Raw genomic sequence first — 21,421 nt, 5'->3', positions numbered from 1 at the left:
CCTGTTCCATCAGCTGAACTTACATTAGTCTATTACTAGTTTTCACTCCTGTTGTTGATGCACTTGAACACCTATAATATTTTTTTTCTTCTGTCCAATGTATAAATAGCTAAATTTTGACTGAAGCTAAATGTGGTGATTCTTACATTAAAAAGTACTTTGTGCTACAATAGCTCTGCTTGCCAGCAACAGTTCAAAGGAATACAGCTATGAAAACATTTCCAGAGTTGATTTGAGAAAAAGGACCATTATTTTTGGAGAAAATTTCTGAAAAGGGATGTAGATTATCACCTGAAGTGAGAGAAATGATCTGGTAATACCTGAATAATGCTATGTTGAGCAACTTAAATGAAAATCTGTTGTTTGTTAGATTTTAAACATTTGGTTCATAAATCTGACTTTTGAAGTAGAGGTACTGTATATATTTAGATACCACATCTTCATTATTACAAACTTGTAAGTAAAACTCATTTTTTTTCTTAAAATTGTTTGTATAATGTAGGCTCGAGATCTTATAAAATTTGTCACAACATACGTATGTGTTAAAATCTGTGTCTGTTATGCATCTTAATGCATATTTAAAGATTGAATCTAAAACTTAAAATTGAAAACCCCTTTATGGGAGAAGGGAGGAGGGTGTTACCTAAAAATATTTTTTTTGCCTGAGAACTACAAATCCAGCATTAATTTAAAAAAGAAAAAAAAGCACTCCCTTAAACACTAAATTATTTAAAATGTTTGCTCAAAATGAAAGTATTAAAGCAATTATGCTTTTGTGACTCAGCGCACTTCACATCTTATTAATTACAGCAGTGCCTCAGATTGCTATTGTGAGCTGCATTTTCTTTTTCTTCTAAAACTCCTTTGAATACTATTAAACACTACACTGTCACATTTATTTTTCAGTGGCTGAGGTGGGTTTTGTTAGACTGAGTATAACTTAAATATTTTTGTGTATTGACTTTGATTTGGAATATGACATTTCAAATATTTCAGAGATAAAGTATGCAGTACCAAAAATCAGGATTTATGTATTGGCCAATATGGAAAACTTTAACTACAGGTAAGTAATTTTCATGCTGAAGTTATCACTTTCAAAATTAATATATTGCACACTGATGTAAATGCCATATTCTTTAGGATGTATTTACTTAGAAATTTACAAATTAATTTGTTTTTCTGATTTCACTTGCATTTCTAGTGAGCTCACTCTGCTGGTAAAAACTAAATTTTGGTGGCATGTTTACAGGGCTTTATTAGGAAAATACTTGTGCCAGAAGGACGTTATGAGCATCTTTTTTGTTTATAGGAAAGCACTTAATTTTATTTAATGAGAATTGTCAAAGTATAAAACACTCATGGTGATGTCTTTCTTACTGGGTTATATACCATCATTTCTGTTTCACCAGCTGTTTTATCTTAGGATGTCCCATTACTCTGGGGTTTAAAGTTGCTATTTCTAGTCTTCCTTTGACATATGGCTCCCCAAGTGATCTTAAAGCTCTGTCGCTTTTTTGTCTGCAAACTTTATAGAGTAAAAGCCTCTGAATCTTGCTGCTGCTTCAATCATTGCCTCAGAAGGCCTTCATTAATTTGATGCCACTGCTAGCCTAAAGAAAGAATTGGATGGAAAAGCAAAGGAGGCTTGCAGTGTCTAATGTAATTTCCATTGAGCCAGTGCTACCTCTCCCTCTCATTTCCAACAGCCATCAAAACATGTGCTGGATAATTTGACAGTATATGACAAATTCTGTTTATTTTTCTTGTTGGGCTTGTGCTGCCCTGAGTGGAAAATAAATCCAGAAGTGTCTCTTCAGCCACAATCCCTCTGCTGGTTGATAGTCTGTGCAGTGCTGATGTTGTCCTGACAGTTTGTTTGTAAACTTTCCAAATTACTGCTTTGGTCTGTACAAAACCATACCTTGAGCTTCCTCACGGGATGTACCGTTCTTGCATTGCACTTCAGAACTGCTCTGCCAACTCCCAGTCAGTGAAGTGAAGTGAATGGCAAAATTCTATTAGAAACAAGTTGGATGAGGCTCAGGGTTCATTAGTTTCAATTTTTTTTTTTTTTTTTTGTGAGCTGGTTTCTGTGAAAGAAGGTTCAGGGCGGTCAGAAAAATAGGTTGCCTTAACAAGAGTATGAGCTTTTCTTCTCAACATGCTGACAATTAGCTGTCGTCTCTCACCCCTGTCTTTCCCAGGCCCTTTCCCAGGATGGGAAACCTTAATGGGATTACAGAACAGTTGGATTAATCTGAAAATATAGAAACAGAATTTGGAAGGAACAAAAGTAAACTTCATTGTGCTATCTTTATAGCTACGTCAAACTGAATTACAGGATCTGCAGAAGCAATTTAAAAAAACCCCAGCAAAAGCAACCCACAAAACCCCAAAGTGGTACTTGGATATGCAAAATAAGTTTTCTGTGAACTCAGTGGTCAGAGTAACTACTTATGTGATTTCTGTGTTGGACTTCAGAACTGACTGTCTGTACAGCAAATCCATTTTAAGTGAATGAAAGTTGCTGGTGAGTTCCCTGTGTCAGAAAGCTCAAGGTAAGATTGGCCAGAAGCACCCCCAGGAGAAATGGCAGTGTATAACCTAGCAAGAGAAACATCCTACCACTTTGTAAAACAAATGCACGTGGAATTTATTTATTTGACTTATTGTACAGGAAAACTTAGACTTAAATTATAACATCCTTGAATTTTCTAGTTAACTACAATTGTAGTACAGTATCATGTTTTAGTATGACTTCTGTTTTAGTGAAAGTACTTAAACATTCATGTACTATATTTGAGTGAGACGAGCAGCTATACATACTAATTCTTCCTCAGTGGAAAGGAGCATTTCATCATTACAATTGAAGTTCAATTGCTGGTATTTAAGTACTATCAAATAGATTTCTTTCAACGTGATACGGTATCTGTATAAACTTCAGGGATGATTATAGTTAAACTGAAACACAGCTATACAACTTCAGGTTACCATGCTAAAATTTGAATCTTTCTGTAATGTGCACAATAGCAAAGTTGCACATGGCATACCCACATTATCAGGGTGAATTAAAACTAGAGTACACTGGTGTGATATTTATAGCAAGGTATGTGTGTGTGTGCGTGTGTGAGGAGGTGTGACAAGTGGCTCCAGAAAAGCCAGGAGAGATCATAACCCTGTGAAGGCTTTATGATGAGGATGTCTGGATTAGGAAATAACATGACTTTTACTAAACACTTTCTAGAAAACCCATGTTCTGCATTATCACCTCTTAAAATTTGAGTATGTACTTGGAATGACTGTATATGTCTGCCCCTTTAACAATATAAAAATACTAAATTAATATTTAAAATGCTGGCCTGCTTATGTTACAATAATAAAATTTGTGTCAGTTAATTTACTGTCAATTTACATGTAAAGATTAAACTATTTTTTCTGCATTTTATGATTCTGTATACTGGAGTTTGTTAAAGATTGACATGTTAGGTGATACTGTACAAAATTGTATTGACTACCTTTAGTGAAAATCAAAAGTAAAATTCATATGTATTTCCTTTTTACACTTCCATCTAATTTCTTGACAACTTGAATAAATTTCATAGAGCCTTTCTAACATGAACTATTGTTAATTTAACTGTTGCAATAATTAAGCTTTAAGAAGTATTGTTGGTATATTTATAATTTTAAGAAGATCATGTTTGTTTCATACTGCTTATTTTTAGCTGTTCTATTGTCACTGTTACAGCTGAAGAACTTTACTAAATACTTGACATTACAAAATAACTTGCTGGGGTTGTCCTCTGTATACTGATGTTAAATAAAAATGTGTGATTGAACTGTAAATGTAGATAACTTTCAATAGTCCTTTCCACACTTGAGTTTTAATTTGTCTTGCAGTGCTTAGGTGGTCTTATGGTCTCACACTGTGCTGAACAAATGGCCACAATGAAACTGTTAACTTGCCATGCTTTAAAGTAAGAAGTTGATCACATCTGTAACCTGTTCTGAGAAAATGTTTCAATTTGTCTCAAGACTATGCAGATGTTTTGATGTTTAAAGCTTGCTGATAAGGTCATGACTCAAGGTAGCTATTTTTTTTAGGACTAGAGTAACATTAGACAGAATACTTACCAAACCACTTTTCAAACCTGTTTAAACTCAGATTCAGCAGAACACAGACATGGCTGTATCTAGATTCTCTCTGCACACCTGTCCGGTAGGAGCTGGGGCAGAGTGTCGTCATTCCTTCTAGGACTCTACAGGAGCTCTTTCCTCTGTGGACTCTGGTGCAGGGTATGTTCTTTATTCCAGCTTTAGATCTTGGTGTTTACCTAATGATTGCTGAATTTACAGCCCTGAGGATATGGCTCATACAGATGAGTCAAGCATTTTCTGTCTAGAAAAAATAGTCTAGAATGAAACTCATCTGAACTAAAATAAACTAGTCTAAAAATTTGGCTGCACAATTTCTTGGAGCAAATTTAGGGGAAGACTTCAGATATTGTCCTTCCTTTGGAGGGGTTAGGCATTGTCTCACCTTTGCAGCGGTGAGTCTTTGTTAACAAAGAAAAGCCAAACAAATGCTATTTACTGAAGTGTTTCAGAGGCATTTTTGAGGAATTTCAGCGTGAAAGTGAGTTACTTTGCATCCAGTCTGACAGGGAGGACTCTTGTTTGTCTCTTATGCAAAAATACTCTGTAGACTAAAGCTGAGACAATCATCTTATGTAAACTTGAGAACTTTGTGGTACTTCAAAAGCATTGATTGACCATTGTGATGATCTATACATACAACATAGATGCATATTTAAGAATAAGGGCTAGTGAAAGAAAAAATTAAATCTGCTTGAATGCTTCTGGAACATCCAGTTATATCCAATGATGTAAGAACTGGTTGGTCAAACCAGTTTCTCCATAGTGTGAGCCTGAAACAAAACCCAGTTTCCACAGGTTTTGTGGTCACAGGAAGTATTTGGCAAAATATATCTTGAAACATGAAGGTGTCATTTTACTTGCCTTTAATAATGTTGCACAAACCTCTCAAGGAAATAACTTCTAAGATCATATTATTTTCTGGGTTTTGAAGCTGGATTTTAGGTAGGTGCTGCTCAACCTTATCAAACTAATTTGGCTCCTTTCTTCTGCTAAGACCACAGTCTTAGCAGACTTACAGCTAAATCACATGGAGTTGCCTTAAGTCACATGCTTTTCCCTGAGGTTTTCTGTGGTTTATCTCAATTTCATTATTTTCTAAACTGAAAATTTTACACCTTACTGACTTTTGTAGTTTGAGGAAAATAGAGAAACAACAGCTTATAAGCCTGTGAGCCCTTACTACTTGAATGAAGCTTAAGGTCCTATTTTTTGAGCCAAGTCAGGTTTCTGCTGGCAAAAGCCTTTTTGCATTTTCAAGCACCCAAGTAGTTGCATCTTAATTTTTTTTTTTCCTCTTGGACCTGCATATCTTTCATTCACCTAGTGCCACTGGACAGATCTTTAGTTACTGATGGTTTTCTACCAGCCTTGAATTTGTTTTTTTTTTGTTGATGGTGACCTCTGTTAAGAGAAAAACTCATTTATATACACAGAAGTTGCAAGTGAAACCCTAAAGGTGCTACAGTCTTTCATAAAGTCTGGTGTCAAATGGTTTATGCATTTACACTTTCGTGTAATGTTATCAGAACAGAGGGAAAAAAGGCAAGTGGAATAAAAATTTAAAAGCCCATTTAGTGAACATACAAACTGGGTAAAGACAGGCATCAGCTTTGCTGTATCTCCCTAAATCCCATACGAAATATTTCTCTGTAGCATGTTATGTGAATGAACAGTATGTGCTTTCCTCAGCATTTTCATTAAATTAATTTTATTACTCCGTTAGAGATTAATATGTGATTTAGAGAGTATATGCACTTCAAAACTTTTGCTGGTAAATACTTACTTGTTTGGATAAAGAACTTGAAGATGCAAAGCTTCAGTCCAGATTACTCTGTAACTCTAGTTGCGTAGTAACCGTAATTACTTCAGGAATATCACAGTTCTGGACAAGAATAAACTACTGGAATATTTTTCAAATAACTTCCCATTATTTAACATACTAGCAATAGTAGAAATGGTTTAACAAACCAATACCATTCTTGTATGAGCATTTGTTAATTTCATATTTTAATTGGTTTAATTGCATTAGTGAAGTGTACTATGAGACTTCTTTTTTTACATTGGATTGTTTGTTAGGTTGGACCCTTTCCTTTATTTTTTCTACCTTGCAATTTCAAACCAGAAATTAGAAAGATGAGCAGAGTTTGATGCCCAATATGTCCTGAGTGCCAGCAGAGCTGTTTCCCTGAAGGAGACATGCACTTTCTGTATCCTGCTTGCATGTCCAAACTTGCTGTTTATTATCTAGATTACTGAAACTGTATGATTGCACCTTTGGCTTCAATTAAACATCTTCTAATTTAAATTAAGAAAATATTAACTCAGTGGCTACTGTTGACTTTTTTCCTATTTAATAGTGCAATATCTTCCTGATTTTTTTTTAATACAGCAATTACATGCTGATTTTTCATAGCTTCTGTTGTGAAACTTATGTTTCATGTCTTTGGAAAAAAGCCCCAGACTTTTGTCTGGATTGTATGTAGAATTTTTAAAAATATTACCCACCCCTCTCCTCACAATCCCATAAATGGGGAGGAGGGTTTGCGTTCGTGCTGCTGCAGCGAACAGACCCCAGCAAATGAGTGCCACGAAGCTCGGGTGCAAATGGCCTTCCTGATTGTATTTGTTATGGCTTTTCATTCCTACCCATGCCAGCGTATTTTTACCAGATGTGCAAAGTCCTGTGTGTTTCAGGAAGTCAGAGAATGCATGGATAAACAGGATAGCCCTAGCAGCTAGAGCTGAGGCAGCCTGTGTTCAATACTCACAGCACTCACTGACTAACTTAGGAAAAATGACCCCATCCTCTGAAAGCTGCATTGCTCAGCCGTGGAGTGTCCCATTAAGATGACAACAGCTACCTCTCTGAGGTTGGGATGAATATTGTTTTGCTGAATTCCTGTCTTGGACCTCATAACTCTTCCATATCCCATGCCTGCTAGACTCATATGCTGACAAAATACTACTGCTAATAAAACACTACATTTATTTACAAAACTTTGAGCAGTGTCTTAATTTGTTCCTGCTGCTTGCTCAGTGGGATCTGTTTGTCCTTAAGCCTGAAGCTGCTGCACCATGTGGCAGAGCTGCAGCTGTTGTGGCTCTGCTCTTCCATTTTTCCTGTCACAGCTGTTAACGGGCTGACTTGGCTGCTGCTCTAATAATTTTTTGCAGCTTTTGTTCCATCTTTTCCCACCTGATAGACTGGGTGGTTCCATCACAGAAAGCAAAACACTCTATTGCCTTTCTTCTTTCTTTACAGGCAGGAGCTTTTTCTATTTTTTTCATGACCTTACCCATAGTATTCTTCCAGAAAATGTAACTACAACTGTTCCAATCCCACACCGTTCGTATCACAGATGAGACTTATTGTGAACTTTTGTATCAAAGCAGTAACTTTATTTGAGCCCTCACTTGCTTTTCTTAGGTTGTTTTCCTCTATCTCCTGTGTTACATCGAACACAACCTCGTGAATAACCTTGCTTGGAAGGTTCTGATACAATGGCAAAATGCTGTAGAATTTTTGTTTTAATCAGGACCCACTGAGAACTCACCACCTTCGGTGAAACTTATGTGCCTAAAAAACAAATTCATACTCTTGCTTTTCTTGTATGAACATTTAAGATATCTTCTGAAATCAAGTACTTGGAAGAACTCCCAAACTTTCTGGTCTCTCCCCTAGGAGTGAATTTCTGAACAGCATCATAGCCTAGTCCAAGTTTTAAGGCAGTACTTGCATATGTTTGTTCCATCTGCAGAAGCACAAGGTTATTGGCCTTGAGGTTATTTCCACTTCGGTGTTTCTCTGGCTTGCCTGCTCAGAGTTGTAGAATTAATTCAGAGCAAGGACTAAAATACAAGGAATTCCTAGTACTCGCTGAAAGCCATCTGCACTGAGCTGCTGCTCTTCAAAGCAGGGAGCATTCACTGCCTATGAGATGTAACCAGGACTGACTCCTTGTTCCTAGTCTTGGAACTTGCATTCTAGAGTGGTTGGTAGTTCACAGGGAATAAGGCACCACACTGAATTTCAGTATGTGCTGCCAGTTTCTAGAGGAATCCTAGAAAAATAGATTAATTTTGTTTCCCAAGAATTGGTTGTGTTACAGTGTAAATCCAATGCTAGAATAGGGCTTATTTCTCCTGTATTGAGTGGTTATGAGCCTGTTGAAAAAGACTTTACATTATTCCATCCCTAGAGCTTCCTGTGTGCTTATAAAGCACATATTTGCATATGAACAAGTTGGATTGCTGATTTAATTAATACTGAAAATAATACCTTTGGACGTCTTTTTCCAGGGTACTTCAGAGTTGCTTAGTGGATGTAATCTTCTGGCAAGAAAGACCTTCCAGTTGCTGCTAGATTTAATAGACTTGTGAAGAATGCTTCAGTAATGAACTAGTGAATTCTGATTCAACCTTGTCACTTTCCAACAAAACTTCCCTGGTAAAAATTTCAGAAGTGCTTCAGTGGCTTGTTTGCTCTAAAGTTCTGCCTTCTTTCACCATCTAGTCCATAAGTAATAAATAGGAAACTTTTTGTTCTCGTGAAATATGCAGGATCTTTGCACATCCTGAATGTCAAGTGCAAAGAACAACCCACTTCAGTCTACCTCAACAGTGCTTGAATCAGATATTCCTTGCATAAACAAATACAAGTAAAGGTGTTCAGGTTTCTTCAGGTGAGGCCTATGGAAGGTGCCAAGTTAAGTACCATGTGCTTTGTTATATATAAATGTCATATGGACCATATGCAACTACAGTCTGCCATAAATCCTGCAAAATATCCAGGTTCATGACATATCCGAAATGATCAGATGTTTTTTTTAAAAAGAAGGGCTTTGGTTTTAACAGAAATTTGATTACTTGAATCCAGTCAGCCTGGCCCTCTTTCCCCTCTTTCCACCTCTTCTGAGGTCAGGGTTTACTTCCATCATCATGACCTCTCAGTTCTTGGATCCAAGTTTGAAAGAGCTCCTGTAGATTCTGAAGAAGTGACATAATTCTGTCTTCTGTCTGTAAGCTAATTGCTGCCTGATCTTGTCTAGTTTGATGGATCTGAGTCCCAGGATCTTAATTTGGAGGTAAGAACATAAGTTGGGAGCTGCTTAGAGGAGTTGCTGAAAGTGCATTTATCATACCTACAAGGTGAGGAGTTGCATGGGGATACTTGCTGGCGTGCTTCCAGCTGCCAGTGTGCTTCCAGCTGCCAGCATGCTCCTTGGCCTGCTGGCACTCGGTAGAACTAACTAATGACCTTATAAGAAGGCTAATTGTATTTTGACAATAAGCTTTTCCTAAATAAGCCTGATAAAGTTACTTTTATATGAATTATTAAAAAGGGGCTACTATGCATACATCTGAAGTGGAGTCTGTCCGTTGGTACCATCCATAAGGTGTAGTTGCTTTAATCCAGAGCAGCAGCCTCTGTGTAGTGAGGGGCACCGTGCAGTCATGGGGCTGTGTGTGAAATAAGTCTCTTGATTTGAATGGCAGGGTGGTTAGAAGAGCTGGTAACAAGTTTTCCTGAGTGTGAACTTAAATTGTAAGGAAATCTCTACTGAACTCTTGTCAGTGTTTCATTCTGTTTTAAAATTTCCAAAACAAATATTTGGTTAGACGATCTATTTTTCTATTCAAACCTTGTAATAATCAATCACATATAAGAGATGGAGCGTTTCCCTGTGTCAGGTCAGGTGTCAAACATACTGATATTGAAATAGGCTTTTTTGACACCACCCTAGTAAAATGCTGATCACTTTTTTTGTGTGTGATTTTTAGAGTTTCACAATTCACTATGACTCCAAGTCCAAGGTAGATTAAACCAAATGCTGGGATCAGATCCATTCCGTGTCATAAACGCACACATTTCTTCCTGTCTGAGAGCTCTTTGTGCACTGCTTGGCTGAGATCGTGGTGGCTTAGAGCCTTTGTAGGAGAGAAGGTGCTGATGTCTGAAGTAATAAGCAAGTGTTGGTAAAAATCAACTGTACTCATTGTAGGTTCAGGTTAAGAACTTTTTAAAATTCATGTCAGGTTCTCTTGCTGGATTAATGTAAACTGCTTTGTTTGCAGGGTTTATTGTCATCCCAAAACCAGGCCAATTCTCCAAGTGGAACTGTAGTATAGCCATCACACTACTGCTAGCAAATCTCTGAACGCAGGACAAGAAGTAATGACAGTGGAACCAGGAGCTGTTCTTCAGGCAAAGAGCATCACAAATTATAATGTGGCAGAGTGTAAACATGGAATTATGTGAATCACATAGTGACTTGCAAAGGACAAATGTAAGGAGTTCTCACTACAGCTGATCCTGCTAGGCTGCTCACCCAAGGAAGAGTTTGCATTGGAGAAAAAGCAAAAAGCTTCCTTTAGTACTGCAGGAAAAAGTAGTAACATTTTTGTTTTCTTTATACTTTTCAAGTCCAGTGTAATTTAATCTCTCTATAAATATATAAATAAAATATATATATATATATAGTGTAAAATAAGATATGTTTCTTAAATTCAAGTAAGTTCAATGGTTAAACTAGTACTTCACCATTGTTTATTTTGCACTGATTTTTTTAACCAGAGATGGCTAGAAGACAGCCTGGAATGCACTCATGGAAAATGAAAGTCTTTACTTTCTGGCTTCAAAATGTTTTTCAGGAAGATGGATGCTGCAATCATAGATTTTTTAAAAACAAAATTGTTTTGCACTTAAATAGTTTAATGCTTATAGAGAATTACTTTAAAATTGGTGTCCAGACACCAGAAAAACTATGTTGTGGAGAAAAGATCCTTTGTATCTATTAAACATTTATTTTAATATTGTTGTTTCCAACTGCAATCAGCTCTGTATTATATGTATAAATAATGTAATTCAGTGATGGGGGATGGGAGTAATGGATCATTACACTAGATATTCTCATTCATTTAAAAAAGTGGTATTTCTAATTCAGAAAATACATATTAAACTATCTTGAATATGCATTTTTGTTTACTTTCTGTTCAAATCCAATCATTTTTGATGTAACCAATTCTTTGCTGAATTAAATGTTTGGTACAGAAATACTACCTAAACTTTGTAGAACAAATTCCTTTCAAAAATACCTTGCTTAGAACATTGCTTTATATTTAATATAATTGAATTTCAGTTAGGAAAGTGAAATACAATTGTTCTGTTCTTGTTCTAAATGGCTTATCTCCAGACACGTCCTGCAGTTTAAATACATCATACAGCATCAATTTCACAGACAGGCAACTTCATGGGGTAAGGATTTTGTTATTGTGTAGTCCCGTGCATTTGGAGTTGGAAGTGGAAGATCCCACAGCAGTAGCTGTACACACTTTCTGACTTATCAATCAGAAACTGGGTTAACATATTGGAGTAGCATTTCTGAGACTCATTTGTCTTACATCAGGCATCTCATTTATAATTCAATGGTATTAAACTGATAAGTGTGATGGGGATATCCATGGATTTGCAGAGGTTAATGTTGCTTGTCTAAACACTTGTCATTTTTAATCAGTCAACACACCATTTAACTTGTTTTCAGTAGTTCTTGCAAGAAGTTCTCTATGTCCAGCCCCAGAATGACAGAAAATAGAAGTAGCCACCATATGCTTCCCTTTTTCTTATGCAGCAACATTCATAACTGGGATTTGTAGAATCCTGCAGGCAGAGTAGAACACAGGCTGCTTGCCCAGAACCATGAACTTGCCTTTGGGCACATACTGTATCTGTGGGCACAAGTTAATGCCCTTCCTGCTCTCCAACAATAAAGCTGGGTAGAATTTTTTTAATTACAGGTAAACTTAAGACAATTTCTGGCATGACAAGTGATTTGTTTTCAGGAAATGAATGAACATTTGGGGAGAAGCAACTGCAGTAGCTTGTAACTAAGTCTTATCCTTGCAATGCAGCCAGTGCATAGAGAGCTGCCAGATCTGTTTATAAGCTGGGAATTAGTTCCCTACTTTTTTCAAGATGTAGCTGTGCTTTACAATACTTATCTGTCTTCTTCTAAAATATGGAATGGGGGAGGAATGGGGAAAATACTGAAACTGAGCAGGATTATTTTTCAGAAGTTTTGTTTTATTAACATAGTGGGTTTAACTGTTAAAATACAGATAAACCTTGTCACTGAAAACTAGTGTAGTTATCTCCCCATAGACTTCTTCTATATAAGTGCTTCATATGGTCTGAGTCAAAGTGAAATAGTTGAAAAAATACGCAGTAACTTTAAAAGACTTCTCTCCTTCAGCTGGAAAAATACAAAACCAGTAGGGAAAGAAATGCAATATCCAACATCAGGGGAACAACAGCAGCTACTCACATCCGTGTTGGCAGGGTATGTCCCTGCCACAAATTGTAGTCCAGCAGCACACAAGGAATGTGTGTGGGTTTTCTTTTTTCAGCTTCTTCTTTACTATTAGGGCAATCATCTAGAAGCTTGAATTGCCCATACCACACTCTATTCCATCTGGAAAAAAATTATTTTAGTAAGAAACAGGATACTAATAACTTACCTGGAAGGAACTTAAGACTGCTGCTGTAGATACAGCTTTTAATAAAAATATTTTTCCTACTACATTAAAAAAATAATTAAAAGCGAGTGGAACACAGATAATCTCAGTATGGAATTTTAGCTGGAAGAATGAGGGTAGGAACTATACTTGCCAGTTTGTAGTTTAAAGTTTGGGTATATTTTAACTATAAAGCAGGTGGGAAAACTCAAGTTTGCCTTTTCATCCAACAGCCAGAGAAGTGTAAGTTGTCTCCAGAGGTTTAACAGCAAAGAACTTGTTAGGAAATCAATATCCTTGAAGTACTGTATGTGCCAAACTGAGTAAGATCCACCTGAAAGTGCAGAAAAAATGAAGAAAAATTCCAATGTGGTTCTTCACTTCAGATTTGCAATTTTGTAACAAAAATGAAACATGAAATTGCTATTCTCATTACAACAGTATGACAGCTCCAGATACACAGAATGTGATAATACACAAGATGTTATTCTGGTAGCCCTTTCTTTCCAGGTTAAAACGTACAAGAATTCTGACTTCATCTTTTTCCTGGTGTATGAATAATCACCTACCTGATATATTAATTAGGGAAGCAAACAGTGGCAATAACACTTCTGAAATCAGGAAGGTACTTTGTGCAAAAACAGTTTGATGGAATTTTTATATTTTTTAGTCAAAATACTTAAACTTCAGCATCTGTGATTTGAGGCTTCCAAGAACTGATTATGAGAAGCAACAAATAGAATAAATATATCTCCATCAGGAATATGGTTTGATAATCTGAGCTTTGACCTCCTGTATAGTGCTAGGTAAGGGAGATCTGAGTCAGAACAGTCCATCAAATGTGGGTAGTAGGATTTGTCCTCTTTTTTTTGTAAGAAATTAACAACAGTGGAGAGTAAGCTCCCTTGGATCCAGTCAGTTACCTATTTTTAGACCATCAATTTTAATGCTACTCATTATGCTCAACTCCAAATATATCAGACTAAGCAACTCACCATCTTCCTCTCTGGAAAAAACACTGGATAAGCTCATGGCACCTTTTGCTCAGTGTTCCAAAGGTAAGAACTTGGAGGTTACTGTTGCACTGTGTTGCCTGCCTATAGAACTGCAGTCCTTAATTTCATTTTCTAAGTGTAGCATCATACCTTTCACATATCTATCTGTCTGTCTGTAAAGAATCCCTATGGTAAGTATTCAGACAAATACTGTATTGCCTTATTGTTGAAGTTCTCTGTTCTATCAGTATGAGCTGCTAACATGGAAGCATACAGACGGGGGAAGATGATTCACTGAAATATAACAGAGCAGGAAACCTCAGCCAGTCACTGTGGTTTTACATACCTTCTGCTCTTTGAGATACTGTGTTCAGGAGAACACTTTCTGCTTGGAGCTGGAGGAAAGCAGCATCCATGCTGTAGGAGTTTCAGTAAAATGACAAGGAGCAGTTAGCTGTACCATTGTGTTCTGCTGTTTCCCTTTGTTACAGTGTTCTCACTCTACTAGTGCAAAGCACTTCCTCCACTAAAACTCGGCTCATGCACTTGTTCAGTCCTAGTAAGAGAAATCTGCTCTTCCTTTGGCACACCTAGTGCAAGTAGCAGCAGTAGAGGTTTCCCTACAGAGCCTTGTTCAAGTGCTTTAGTCTTATTCCATACAAATTCTTGCCAAGGCTGGGATGTGTTTCCATTCTTGCTATTGAGATTCTGAAAGTTGGCTATGAAGAAATGACATAAATTGAGCAATGGTACATGATGCAGGTGCATGATATTTAACTTGGATAGTCAAATTTGAATCGATATCAAATACTCCCACAGTCTACACCACATTTACCCTGTGACTATTTTCACATTTTCAAGAATCTCCTTACAAATGTCATGTTGATCCTCAGTATAGTATGTGGTAATAATACCATCATCTAAACATGAAGCCAAACAGAAGTTAGACAAGTGCTTTTAAGTAGTAGATGTCAAAAAGATTCATAAAGAACTTGAGTCTCACGAGCTTCTCCACACAGAAAAGCTACGGTATGGAATTTGGGCATGCTCAAAGTTGTCCAAAGTTGACTTGAACAAGGATTAGGATCTAATCCAGTCACAACAGAACCCTACAAGTGTTGATATGCCTCTTCTTACAAAAACAATCAACCAATCAAGAAACCACAGTAAAAAGCCTGCTTACTGGAAGAGCTCAAATAATTATTTTCACAAATGCATAGCCCTGTGGAGTCTCAGAAGGAGAGCTGTGAACATAACAGGCTTAATTTTTACTCTTACAAGATCTTTATGTTAACCTGTATTTTACTGCATTGTGTATCTTAATTGGTTAGAATAAATAGGCTGGATCTAGAGCACAAATCTCAAATTGATGCCTAAGGGTTGGCTGAGTGACTTGGATGTGATGTGCTCCTCCCCAGTGCCCCATTTTCCATGGTGTCTCCCTGCAGCAGTACCTCTCACACAAAATGCCCTTTGCCTCCTGCTCATGGCTGGGCTTTTGAACAGCAGCACCAGAGCCCAGTGTTTGGTTATGGAAAAAAATTATCACTTCCCATGAAGTGTATAAGCAGAGTAACTTCTGTAACTATTAAAACCTCCAAAAGTTATTTGCCAAACCTGTCTTGCATACACACTTGGTAGGCAGAAGATTTTTAACCCCCAGCCAAGTATGACTTGCACAGACTTTTGTTTTCTAAATAACAAAATGTTCTCTAACACATCACCAAATTCAAGTATCGCAAATTACTTAATGCAAGTTTTTAGATCTCAGGAATTTTAAAATCAATGGTATCAGTTTGGAATAAAGATTCTTTCCTAGTAAGATAAGGATGTTGCCTTTTAGTTTATTTAACAATAGGAAATATTCTGTTAAATTGTTGCTGGTGATCTGTGTGCCAGATTTCTGAACCATGACCAGCTATGTGCTTTTACTGCTCTTTTAAGCAAGTGGCTGCAATACCAGGCCCTGTTAAGACTTTTGATTAATGTTAAGATCAATGGCTTGAAGCAAACTATGACTAAGTTTTACTTACTTTTCAATCAGCTAAAAAATTGGTTTAGCTTTGAGTTAGAGTATAGTTACATAAAATTACTCAGCAGTTAGGGAAACTGCATCAAAATCAAGTATCTCATATGATTGAACAATTTGCACATTCTCAGTAAAACCTGAGGTGGAAGTTACTGAATTCAGGAGGTGAATAATTTCTAGAGCTAACTGAAAAAAACCCAAACCCTTAAATAAAAAAAAAATACAGCAGTTAGCTGTCATTTGTAATACAGTTTGAAAACTTAAATTCTGTAGATAACATTCCATTCCTAATACTCGAGCTCAAAGAATCCTTTCATGTTATTTTTAACCAACCTCCTCCTCCACCAGGTTCTAAAAGGAACAAGTACTTAGGAAGTTCAATGCAGAACACTCTCTGTGCTCTGCCAGAACAATGCTTTAATTAAATATTGACCCCCTTCAGGAATATAATATCAAAATGGTAGGAAACCAGCCCTCAAACCTTGTGGGGTTTTCCTGCAAATTGTCAGAGCAAGACAAAATCAGGCACTACTGTTCTTGTTAGATCTCCAACAACAGAAGCGTGACTGGGTCTCTCTCACTGCACAGCCAGGCTTTTCCTCACTTCTATTCCTTCTATAGCAGGCAAATGGAAATGTTTCAGGGAAGACTGAAGTGCCTTCTGTTTCTCAGACTGTTGAAGAAACAACAGAAGTTTCAAATGTGCTTCAGTGGGCAAGTGAGAGTCTACATCTCAATATTTGATCCAGTAAATCTGACAGACTGGAACACAGGGGCTCCACCACCTTCCTTAGGTTTCCAGAAAACTGAATACAATGTAGGAGTAGGAAAGGAAATCAATTTGGCTACTCCAGAAAAAATTTGGTAATTCTCCCAGCAGAGGCCCATGTTGCTGTTTTGGTTTTTTTCCTAGACTTTCCTGAGAGAATGCTTTTAAAATAAATAAACAAGATACAATTTCTTTCTGAGAACATCTTAAGGAATACAGTTAGAAGAGAAACCCCAAATAATCATAAATTAAAAAACCCTCATCCAATTACAACTTCACCTCATTCCTTTTTAAAAAATTACTTGCCTTACTTGATGTTTCTTGAAATCTTGCCTAAAGGAACTTAGAAAACCTACACTGATGAATCCCAGAACTAAATTCATTGAAAAAGTAGCTTCTCCTGTAGAAGGAGAGTTCATGCTTTCAAAGCTGAATGTACAGCAGAAAATAATTTATAATTGTTTTTTGCTAGTTTGTGGAGGTTTTTGAGGGTTTTTTTGAGAAAAACCTGTATTTGAAAGTTTTCCATGTGGTACTAACTTCCACCTCACCTTGTTGATACAGCAAGTGAATACACAGAGTATTTTTCACATAGGTGATATATAAACAAAGTTTTCGTTCACCAGATTTTTAATCAGATTTTTATTATTTATTATTTCATGTCAAATACGTGTTTAGAATTTTCCCTATTTCATCTAAATACATGATAATTAAGTTTTTTAAAAAAATATTTTTATTTGCTCAAAATGTACACTGAAGCCCTGAAAAGGCAAAAGCATAATTCCTGTCTCTGCCACGCTTCATCTGGAAAACTTTTTAACTCAAGGCAGACATCAAAAACAGGATGATGATAGTTAAAAATAAGGGTGGAGCTGACCCTTTAAGTAACAGCAACTCTAACAAGAGTCTACCAAGGGGATTATGAGGTATCAGAGCTTCTAAATTCTCGTGTATGTCAGGGATTTGGGGGGAGGGGGAACTGCATCAGACCAAATAAAGATCTGTGTTTAGGCAGACAGAATAAACCCAAGTAATCAGCTTAAGTAAAACATTTGTTTCTAGCTAACAAGCTCAGTGCTACAAATTACTTTCTCTAAATGGGCTGACAGTTCTTCCATTTAAATACTACTGTCTTGGACTTGCTTTTGAAATTTGCCACAAATACCGAGGTACTTGCCCCAACATATTTCCTACTACTCTTAATTTTTTGAGCATGGTTAAAGCTCATATATTGGCTGTCTTAAAAAAGTGGGGGCAAAAAGAATAGAGACAAGCATCAGTAGTGTTTTAGGTAAGGTTTGGACTCAATGCAAAGAACTACATTGACTGAATTATGTTCATGGTTGACGAGACAAGGACTAGCACTGGAAACTAATTTCACGCCACTTGAAACATGGACACAATGCTCCCCTCACCTTTTGACTTTAATCTTCAAAACTGAAGTGATTTGAAGTCACTTGCCAGAGTTCTTGAAAATAAAGGTGCTGTAAGGTTTGATGGGCAGCAGTTCTCTCATTGGGGTCATAGCTTATCATTGCACACAGGAAATAGAAAGGCAATTTGTGCACAAGAGAAGACTTTCCTTTTCCTTTCTTTAAAGGAAGGATTCAAAACTCAAAATTCTTGACCTGTGTTAAGCAAGCTGAGAAAAACGTTTAATCATGCATATTCAGAGAGGATTACAATTTACTGAAAAGAAAGAATTCACCTGATTTAGGTAATTATTCATTAGAGAAAAGTAAGTAGTATTTGAAAAAAAACCCCTTTTATTTCCTAAAAATTTGTCACTGGCCTTAAAGATACTGTGGAAATAAAAGGCCAAATAAGATCAAGATAGGCTCAGATTTCCTCTGCTCTGCCTGTAAGGTTCATGAATGGGCGACTGTCTCCGGGTAGGGATAGAAGACACTGCTCTTGTGTCAGCACAGATTTAGGTTTTTGTGGTAGTTCCCTGAGCAGAAATTGCACACAGCTGTACAGCTCTAGTGTGGATATTGAAACAGTGAGATTAGTAACTATGGGAATGCATACTTACTGCTTGAAACTTTGGAGTTTTGTTACCAGGAGTGCCTATCACTTCATGGATTTTTGAGATGTGGTTTAGCTCATTATATCCAAGAAAAAAGGCTGGAAACTGCAAGGTAAGAGATGGTATTAGCACTAGAGAAGACACAGTTGAGCTGTCACTTTTGATTAAAAAAACCCTTTTTTTTGGTCAGGAAGATAACATGTTAAAATTATTCATTTGTGGACAGTTTAATACCTATCAACAATTGGAGGATAATGTGAGCAGCAGAGCAACACAGCTGCTGGTTTGCATTGAAGGAGTAGCTTGGGTTATTAAACAGAAATCTGTAGCTGCCCTCTCCTTCTGGTTTGGGGAAAAATATGTAAAGAGGTCATCCCTTCCGGTGAAGGGCAATGGATCTGGGATTGTGTTTGCTTCTAGTAAAGTGGCAGATCCTAGAAGACCACGTATTCTCCTCATTTTAAGACAGCAGAATCAAGCAGTCCCTCTTGCTGTGTATGCACACAAGAATGTATTTATAACACTCCATTCCTAACACTCAGGTTCTTTGCAAGCAGCCACACTGGAAAGATGGTAATTTGAACTGCATTCCTATGCTTGATCTTCAGTTAATATAAAACTTGCACAGAGTCCTTGAAAACATTGTTATCATATTAGAGCAATCGACTTTAGCTAGGTCCGGTAACATTTATTTCCTGCACTTGTTGCTTTTTTCCTTGGGCTTATAATTTAAGTAACACTTCAGAAGCACCACATGACTCTTGAAAGCAAAACACTCAGCCCCTTTGTAGACATGAGAAACTTCTTTTTAACTGTTTGCAAATTCAATCAAACAGCTGGCTGCACACTGCCCTGCGTGTCTTCATAAAGCCTAAAGGAAGGAGAAAAAAGATCTGATTCACATTGTGCAGCTGCATCAAGACACGCAGCTGGGACTAGCTTCTGTGTGAACTAAAAAATGTGCTGTTGTCAAATGTAAAACTGTAACAAATTCAAGAACAACTGTGCAAGCCACTGAAAAGTGTGATCCTGGAATCATGATTTATAGGAAACAGAAAGGGAAATAAGATTTGAAAGATCACCATAGCTGAATAAAAGACTAAAAGTTCTTACACAATGTGCTGTAAAGCATAAAGGCTTATGCAATCATTCAACAGCAACAACTGCAGGAGGCACTGAAAAAGAAACAAACCTGCCCATAATTGCCTTTAGTTTGGCAAGACTGTATCGCTTTTAATTCATTAATTTCCAATAAACATCCCTCCTTTCTCTCTGAACACACCTGTAAGGTCTCTGAAAACATTCAGTGGTTGCAAAGAGTGAAAATTTTTAGATTAAGCTGAAAGGAAGTATCTTTAAGGTTTGGGGGTTTTCCCCTAAGAAAACTTAAGTTTGCAGCATGTAATTTCCTTACAAAGCTACAAAGCCCAGCTGATTCAAGCTGAAATGAAAAAACGAGGCATTCTTAAAGCTTTTGGTCTCAATTTACTTTGCAAGAGTACTGCCACATTTGGGATTTTTCTTTTAACAGTTTTCTGGCTGGAGAAGTAGAAATGTTTCTACAAGTTAGCAGGCAAAGCATAATGGTTGTCATTTAATGTGATGGTGATGGCAGCAGCTGCACTTGCCATGTGGAGGAGGAAAGAAGCAAAGCAAATGTTATCAGTCCTGGTTGCATATCAGAGACAGCAGTGTGGGAGGAGAATAAAGAACTGCTGCTGTTGCTAGGGCACAAAGATATTGGAGAAATACTCATGGTGGGTATTTTTCCTTTTTTCTTGAAGACCAGTGACAATTTTTTTGAGTTATAGTTTCATCATCACCAAAAATCTTAAAAGACTTTAATTTGTTTTTCCTGAACTCTTCCTACACCAGAACCTGATTTCAAAATATATCAGCACACAAGATCTTAAGAGCACAGGGGTCTTAGATACACTACACTGTAAATCAAATTCATAAATCAGAGGGAGTGTATTCTCTAATCTCCTCTGTTTTTGCAGAAAGTATTAGTAAGTCCAAAAAAAGTGGGAAACACTTTACCATTAAGTGTAGTAACAAGACTGAGAATAGTTTGTGATGCTCATGAGAGGAAATGAGCCATACTCTACACAGAGATAAAACAGAGAAAAATACATTTTTACTAAATACAAAGCCACTGGGAAAAAATGTTCCAAAATGTTTCTTTGTAAATCACTTTCGTTTGTACTGTGCTCTCCTGAACTGCTTTATTACTAACCTGCCACAGGGTGAAGAGAGTGCCAGACCAGATGGGATTACTGCCTCATGAACCCTGCAGACTAAGCACAGAAGCTTCTACAAATCCATGGAAACGAAGATCATATGCTCCTAATTTGAGTTATTTACCTTTGATTATCTTGATTAATGATAAGCAAAACCCTCCACTGAATACAGCACCTTGTGATTTCATAGAAAACACAGCCAGGACTCCACATGCCAATTTTGTAACTATAAGAGCTCATTTGTAAGCAAACATTCAGGTGCTCAGTACCAGCATGGGGAGGTACTGTGTGTCTGCTGAGAATAGATACTCCTACAAGATCCAAAATCTCTTAACTTCAGGATGTTCTGCTGCAAAAATAAAATATTTCCACAAATTACAAACAGTAAAATATTCAAGCAATGACTGTAAAATAGTAATTGTAGAAGAAATCACAGATTACTTTAAGAAGAAACTTTCCAATACCCAGGGGTAGTATCACAGCAGTAAAGCTGCATTAAAATAGTAAGTGGGTCCAGGCTTGAAGATAGCTGTGTCCATAGTATGTAATGCAAATACTGTTCTGTACATCATGAAAAGAAAGGTCTAAGAGCATAGAGACTATCACAGAAGGAAAGGCTGATAAATAGGACATCTAGCTTAAGTTATTAGAGTTCTCTTTAGCAGTGATATAACAGGTGGCTTTGGCTTCTCC

At 37.0% G+C, this 21,421-nt stretch overlaps 1 protein-coding gene across 13 annotated transcripts in view; it reads left to right on the top strand.

The window, feature by feature from the left end:
* The window catches only part of WDR20 (WD repeat domain 20), a 55,730-nt gene extending 34,736 nt beyond the window's left edge, over positions 1–20,994 (top strand). For 3 of the 13 annotated variants that reach the window (XM_053946603.1, XM_053946602.1, XM_053946600.1), the window contains one exon: positions 10,231–11,214. In XM_053946603.1, the coding sequence (XP_053802578.1) occupies positions 10,231–10,284 (54 nt within the window). In that variant the 3' untranslated portion in view covers positions 10,285–11,214. Of the gene's footprint in view, positions 1–996; positions 1,064–2,204; positions 3,609–4,162; positions 4,294–8,454; positions 8,603–10,230; positions 11,215–20,733 lie in introns of those variants that run through there. The other 10 variants (XR_008431637.1, XR_008431631.1, XR_008431630.1 and 7 more) reach the window with 9 other exon arrangements.
* Positions 20,995–21,421: the final 427 nt, after the last annotated feature.

This window comes from Vidua chalybeata, chromosome 6 (assembly GCF_026979565.1).
Source record: "Vidua chalybeata isolate OUT-0048 chromosome 6, bVidCha1 merged haplotype, whole genome shotgun sequence".
NCBI classification, from domain to species: Eukaryota; Metazoa; Chordata; class Aves; order Passeriformes; family Viduidae; genus Vidua; species Vidua chalybeata.
Note: the sequence above shows the minus strand (reverse complement) of the source record. Positions and strands in the feature narration are given on the sequence as shown.